This window comes from Antrostomus carolinensis, unplaced genomic scaffold, assembly GCF_000700745.2.
Source record: "Antrostomus carolinensis isolate BGI_N321 unplaced genomic scaffold, ASM70074v2 scaffold52676, whole genome shotgun sequence".
Classification (NCBI taxonomy): Eukaryota; Metazoa; Chordata; class Aves; order Caprimulgiformes; family Caprimulgidae; genus Antrostomus; species Antrostomus carolinensis.
This window is the reverse complement of record NW_010323557.1, coordinates 11,006-18,374: the sequence shown is the minus strand read 5'-3', so window position 1 is coordinate 18,374 and position 7,369 is coordinate 11,006. Positions and strand designations below refer to the sequence as shown.

Here is a 7,369-nt window from a genome sequence, read left to right as displayed (position 1 = left end):
TGTTTTCCTGTGTTTTGGGTGCCTCTCGGAAAAAATCGGGTCTTACATCGTTCTTACGTTCGACAGCCACCCCAGGTGGGAGCTCGGGTTCGGTGGAGGAAGGTTGGCAGCGTCTTTCTCCTGACAAAATGGTTTCTGTGCGTCTCTTGACATCGGGGAACGTTTACAAGCTGCCGTAGCCGCTCTGGCAGGGAAACGGCAGCGCTCGGAAAGGTCGGGGTGCACCTGCAGCACCTGGGCTGTGGGCTTTCCCCGCTAACTCGCCCGCTGCCAGGGCTGCTGCTCTGCTCAGCCGCTTCCCGGGGAGGGCTGAGCAGAAGGTCTGGCCTGGCCCTGGCGACAGCGGCCGCGGTGACATGTGCGGATGTTATGCAACAAAAACTTCATGAGAGACACGCAGGACCAGTTTGGATCGGTGTCTTTCTTCTAGGGATCCATTAGCCTCAACGGCATGTAGGTGCTTGCGTTAGATTGCTTCATTTGTAGGATTAATTCACGGTTCATCACTGACACTTGAGATGATTGCGTTGTCATTTTTTTTGTTTAACTCACGTTAGTTTCTGTCTGACAGATAATCAACCATGTTTGCGTTTTTGGTACTGCTGTGTCAACTCCATGGGATGACGTTTGCGTTTCCTCACTGCACAGGGAGATTAAATAACTTGGAGCCACTTGAATGGAAAGATGGTAACTTACTTTTAACATGATTTTTTGGTTTCCAAAGCTGTATCTAACTTTCCTTCAGCTGAGAAATCCTTTTATGTATGTAGATCTAGTTTTGTTGTTGTTTGTTGGGGTTTTTTACTTAATTAAAAAAAAATAAGTTGTTTTATGCTTAATTTTAGAATATTTGAATATCTTTTGCTGAAATGATTGATAATTGACTTGAGTGTCAATATTAAGTATTTATCAGATCCAGTAAGCGTAGATTGGGACAACTGAGCTTTCTCTAGGTCTCTAGGATTATTGTAATTGAAATAACCAGAATCAAAATTCCGAAAGTTTGAAATCTATACTAACACAGTACTGCTTTGGTACTATTTGAGCACATCACAGTTTTATTTGTGTATCTAAAATTGCTTTGTATTTGAAAGGGTTTATTTACTTGCTTTTCAAGACTGATATTTTTCCTCAATACCAGATTCCTTTATGCCACCTTGAAAGATAAACATAGTGCTGCTATTGCAGTTCTTTGCTTTGGAGGGAGGGAAGTGGAAAGGAATTGAGGTAAAAACAAATGAAGTTCCCCAAAGGGACTCAAGCAGTATGATGCTAAGCCATGTGATACTTAACATTTAAGCATCAGGGCTTCAAAAAGGAATTTGTAACTTAGCTGTCCAGTCCTCTCAGTGGATAAGGAGATTGAAACCTTAAGACAGACTTTTAAAAGTCATCACATTGAGCAGGAGGCTGCTTCAGGCAGTATGTTGAGCAGGAAACATGGCTAGTTGAAAAATACTTGAGACAGGTTATTCATTAAAATCCATATTGCTCTGGGGCATAAAACATCAGGCTGCCAGGCTCCCTCCTGTGAGTTCAGGGTATTGAACCCTCTCCTGACAACAGGCCCAGATCACTCCTCCTTTAAAGACTGAGTTGGAAAGACAGAGGCCCAACTCTTTATCCCACAATTCAGTAAGCAGAACGGTTGCCAAGAATATGGGGTACCTGCATGGAGAAGTTACCCCTCCAGCATTTTCTGAACATCTTTAACCAGCAGAGTTGCTTTATTCAGCATGTTGCATGGATGCATTTTTAATTAAATGCTAGGCATCCTAAAACTGGATTTACCGTTTTGTTGAACTGTAGCCCAAGGACTGCAGGACTGCATTGAGTTCCCTCACATATAGGGGAGAATTAAAATCCATGTTTCATTCTCCAAATACTGTCTTAATCAACAGGTTGTAGGTAATTCTGAGGTGGAGATAAGTGCATTTTGACTATGTCCTACAAAGTGAAAAAAGCACAGATAGATGGATGAAGACTCTTTGAAAGAGAAAAGGAGCATGTATCACTGGGAATTAGGGCTCCAGGCAGCTTGTCTATGCATTCCACGTTAATTAAAATGCATCAGTTATCTAAGTTAATTCAGAAGTATAGTGACTACTACTTGCATAGTAAGGAATGAAACAGTACTGAGCAAAACTTAGGATCTCTGTTTCAGAAGATTGATGTTATTCTCACCATTTCCACTGAACCAAGATACTTGTAGTATTTTTTTCTGTGTAATTCTTTTCCCTTTCCACTTGTGGGTTTGTGTTTTTTTCAGATGAAGTCCTTCTCTCTGGTTACTCTTAGATATAGCATAAATATTAAGCTTAGATTTTCCTGCTACTTTAGCATAACAGATTTCCCTTCCTATACAAATGTATGTGCACATGTGGCTCCTTCAATACATACTATAATATCATTTAAATTATATAAATATATATGACAATATTCTTTCAATATACTGTAATATTAAAGACATAACCAATGTGCAAGTTACTCTGCAGTTTCCAGAGAGCAAGCCATTTTGAGAATACTATTGCAAGATCTAACAGTAACTATAAGAGTAAGAATTCCTGAATGATGTGATAATCCAGCCAAACAAGCTAATAAGAACACAGAATTAATTTGTAGGTGAAAAACGTTATTCTGAATCTCATCTCCTTTTTTTAGCCGTCTGGCTTCATATGTAATAATGCTGTTTCTGCATTACATTTGCAAAAATAATCCTCTAGTCATTTTGCTTAACCAAATAGTCTGAATTTCTTGGGAGTACAGATTAGGCTTTCACTGGAAACAAAGCCAGAAAACTAGTTCTGTCATACAAAGATTTTTTTATTTTAAAGAAGCTGTAGCAAGAGCAGGCTAAAACTTGACTATGGAAAATGCCTGGTGAGAAAATGCATTCCTGTATTCCAAAGCCTTCTAACTCTTCTGGAATCTCACCTCACAACTTACTGCATGAGGCCTCATGGAGCCTGCAATGAGCACAAAAAAAGAAAATAATTAAATGTCTTCAGAAGTGCCTGTTGTCAGTAAACTCCTATCATGGACTAATTCAAAACAAATAAACTTGGCAATATGCAAACCTTTACATAGAGCTTGCTGCCACGATTGTGAGAAGAGAACAAATGTAAAATGAATAGGACTCTACTGCAGTGATTTAAAATCCAAATTCCGTGAAGAAAATGTTGAACTCACAGGTACCTGAATATTGCTAAATGTATATTGAGGATTTGTTAGAAGGAAGAGATTTTTTTTTTTCCCCCCTTCTTCCCCCCCCACCTCACCTCCTTCCTCCAGTAGGTCCATGTCTTGCTGGGTTTGGATCTGACTGAATTTCTGCTTTATGTGACTATTACTTTGTCCTTAAGAGCTCCAGTAAAAAACAGATGCCCACATCCCAGAAGGGGTAACACTGAAACTAGAACAGCTGTCATGAGAATCAAATCCTCTTGGCCAGTATAAGGAATAGCTGAAATGCTTTATGGGAGAGGAAAATACATCTATTTTATATTGCATGGTTAGAAAAGTTAGCAGCAAAGATGACATTTTAGGAGAAGTTGATGTTTCTTTCCTGTACGTAGTTGAGAGATACTAGGGGAAGAAGTGGTCTCAATGCGCTCCTGTAGGATATTAACCATTCTTTAAAAATACCAAGTTTAGCTTTCCTAACTTGTTTTAAATCAACTTCATTTTTTTAAATTAGTGTTCACATCAGAAAAGGAGGCCAATTTATTCATGGGACGCCATCTTCTGAATAACAGATTTGATTTTGAAGCATTCACCGCAGATAACCTGGAAAGAGAATGCTTTGAAGAGCTGTGCAATTATGAAGAAGCAAGAGAAGTATTTGAAGACCCTGATAAAACGGTAGCTGTTCAAACTCAATTTAATATCCTGAAGGAGGTTATTGACTAAGTCATTACTGTATCTAAATAGTGTAGCCCTTTTGAAAACAGCACTTAAAATGACTGTTTATTTTATTGTAAAAGCAGAGGCCTCAGTTAATGGGGTTATTAAGTCTAGATACACAGTTAATACAGATCAATATGCACTATTGTCTTAAAGACTTTAGATAAGGGCTCCCATTCTGCAAACAAGTATAAATGAGTCTTCAGAAGTACTGCTTGTGGATATACCTGTATGTGTGTTCAGGATCTCTTTTTTTTTTTTTTTTTTTTAGTAACTTCTCAGCATCCAATTTGAAAGTGTTCCACATGCTCTATGTATTAATTGGCTGACCGTGGCCTTGTGTCATGCTAAAGAGGCATTTTAGAAGACAGGATAAGGAAGCAAATCTGCAGTTCAGCTGCTGCTGTGTATTAATGCTATAGCATTACATTCTAAATTGCTACCTATATAAACAGCTTGGAAGAAACCTGGTATAAAGAAAGAGAAAAATATGTAAGAAAACTTTCAGCCCAATAATGGAATGTGATTATTGTTTGGAGACGACTTGCTGCATGCAGCAAGAATCTCTTTGTGATTCTAGGTGTGCTCTGCACTAACTTGCAGAACAAGCAAGGAATACACTCCTGTTCTGAAGGTGGAAATGTCAGTTTGACATTGCTAGCTTTTTCCTAAGAAAAAGGTGAAAGTGTTAAATCAGAATCTTGATGGGAGTCTTTTGCTGGGTAGCAAAAGTGGAAATTGCAGCTAAACACACTTAAAGCATAACAGTCACACAACATAAGTTTTTCTCTTAAATTAATCCCATTATTTTTCCTAGCTGATAGGAATTCAAATACTGTTCATGCAAATGTCTGATTCTTAAGAACCTGTCTTTGCCTCATTAGTACTCTTCTGTAGTGATTTACAAAGACTAATTGTAAGCAGTATTTTTAGTATCAGAATATATGCTAAATTATTCTGTAATCAGGCAGAACTATGAGGTAACATTGGATAGTTAAATGTACTTTTCTCTTTCACCAGCTGGCATTTTCTTCTTTGTGAAATTGTAATTTTTATGCAAACTGGAATGTATGAGAAAAATACAGTAGGATAAGCGAGTACAAATCCTCCAGCGGGAGCTGCTTCCGTTTATGCCATTGTTAAATTCTGCCCACAGTACAATATTTTAAAAAATTGTTAATAAGCCTGCCAATTATGTAGCTCACATACATCTATCCCTTGTGTTTTTATAGATGGATTTTTGGAAAGACTATTCAACTAAAGGCCCTAAAATAAAAGTAGGTAAGTAATCTTTTTATCTTTTCTTATATTTCAGTATTTTGTTTATTATAATAGTACATTCTTAAAGATACACCATGCATTCAGTTAGCAAAATCAGACTTGATCTTTTTACTGAAATTCACTGTGAAGCATGCAAGTATATTGCATTATCTTATACAATAAAACATACTAAACTGTCTTACAGTGGGATCCATTATAAGTCTGTCAGTAAAAACAGTATGAATTTTGTTGTCTGTTTCTTTGTTTTATCACAGTTGGTAAACTTGTAATGCTGTGGCTGCTTTCTGTGGTTTTGTTGCCACCCTCCCCCCCCTCCCCATTTCTTTAATAGCAATATAACACTCATAACAGTCTTATGCCACATGTTTTATCAAAAAATAGTAAGTATGACTTGACGAAAGACCTACAGCCTGATGAAGGTCACAAGTACATTAAATACTATTTAAAAGGCATTAGAAGACAGACATCTCAACAGTTTTATGTACAGAAAAGGGAACACTGCTCACTTTTGCTCTTGGGTTGTGTTTCATAGATATGGCTTCTCACCACAAGCCAGACATTTGTGGAAAGGAAAAGCCTTATAGCACAGCAGAATTAGTATTTCACAGTATATACTGTACACTACGTGGATGGAAAGAACACAATGAAAATAACTGATGTTTTATCTTCAGGTGATGAGACTCTACAAAAGATTAATGTAACAGGACTTCTCATCAGTCTAGTTGCTGCTGGAGTACTGTTAGTTATAATTGTACTACTCATCTTCTACTGCTGCAGAAATAGATGCAAATCAAGGCAACCACCAGGGTAAGGAATTTCATTGCTTAAAAAAAACCAAACACACTCTTGCTTAAGAGTGACATTTAAAGATCACTGTGGGCTGGTCTAACTGTATTCTTAGAGAATGCAAATAGGAGTTCTATTTCTTCCTTTCCTGTAAGCAAAGTTAGGTGAGCAGTAGCAGTAGTTACGCTGAAGTTAATTAATAACACAATCTGTTAACTTTCTTTAGGTACTTGGATTATGTAAGAAGTAGAAGACGTAATTCATCTAGCATCTTCAGAAGGCATGAAGAATTTTCCTTAAACCCACTTCCTCTCAGAACTGATGATTCAGGACTACCAACTTACGAACAAGCAGTTAGTTCAGATGGACAACATGATGTGCCACCACCCCCGTATCCAGGGCCCCCACAAGGGGCACGGCTGTTTAAAAAGTCTATGTCACTTCCTGCCCCTTAGTCACAAACCTTCTGGAGTATGGGGGGAGGATTACTAAAACATAACATACTTTTTTGAAAAGTGTGTGCTACCTTGCATATTGCAAGACAGTTTACAAAAATGTCAAAGATCTTTAGCACAACTAGGAACAAGTGAAAATCCCATTTGGGAAAAGAGGTGAGCAGTTGCAAAGGCTGCAGGACTACTCTTTGCACAAGAGTACATCTTCTACTGTCGCCCTCTTCCATATGCACTTTGAGCCATCCCATCATACTATTGATGTTTCATTAATAGTTTATTTTTTTTTTTTCTTCAGAAGGAACAGTATTTCAATTGGTTTTATTGACATTAACCATTTTAAACTTTTTTTAAACCACCATAAGTCTGCTTTGTTGTTTGATGTATTCACTTCATTGCTGTGTGAATTTTCTATTCATTCCAATAATAGATTTGAGTATGAGAAATCATGAAATTTCATGATTTGCTGTTTCAAATGTATGTATATTACTACTTCTGGATTACACTGGTTTGTTTTATACATTGCTGGTTAACACACTAATCAATTTGTTGTACTTTTGTGATTATAATTTGGGATTAAAAGGAACCATTAATTGCATGGCACATTACCCATTCAGACAAAGCATACTTTTATCAAATGGTTCTGATATTCACTTCGACCTGGTATTTAGTGCTGAACAAGTACAGTAGTATAGGTCGAGGGATGTTAAGCAAATAGCTTAAAAAGTACCCAGATTTCACAGATGTTTCCCTTGCAGTTTAAAAATTTAGATTTAGAAAAAGACACTTAGCTTGTGGAATCAAGGGCCAAACTACCCACAGAAGTACTTTGCCTAAGTATGTATTGCCCTATTGGGATGAGAAAATGATACCTTTAAGTAGAATGAAACAACATACTGGATAAATAGCCAGTATCCACAGAGCAATAGTCAAGAATTTCAGGGTTT

The 7,369-nt window shown here is 37.4% G+C and overlaps 1 protein-coding gene across 1 annotated transcript; it reads left to right on the top strand.

Moving 5' to 3' along the window:
- The first annotated feature begins 581 nt into the window (after positions 1–581).
- On the top strand, positions 582–6,425 carry PRRG4 (proline rich and Gla domain 4). Its single transcript, XM_010170598.2, has 5 exons — positions 582–687; positions 3,698–3,861; positions 5,136–5,184; positions 5,856–5,991; positions 6,197–6,425. Exons 1-5 carry the CDS (start codon positions 582–584, stop codon positions 6,423–6,425), a joined length of 684 nt encoding a protein of 227 aa, XP_010168900.2.
- The last annotated feature ends 944 nt before the right edge of the window (positions 6,426–7,369 follow it).

Coding starts and splice junctions, on each gene's coding strand:
- PRRG4 (XM_010170598.2), top strand. CDS start 582: ATGTTTGCGTTTTTGGTACTGCTGTGTCAACTCCATGGGATGACGTTT. Junction 5,185..5,855: donor AGGCCCTAAAATAAAAGTAG/GTAAGTAATCTT, acceptor TTTTATCTTCAG/GTGATGAGACTCTACAAAAG. Junction 5,992..6,196: donor AAATCAAGGCAACCACCAGG/GTAAGGAATTTC, acceptor AACTTTCTTTAG/GTACTTGGATTATGTAAGAA.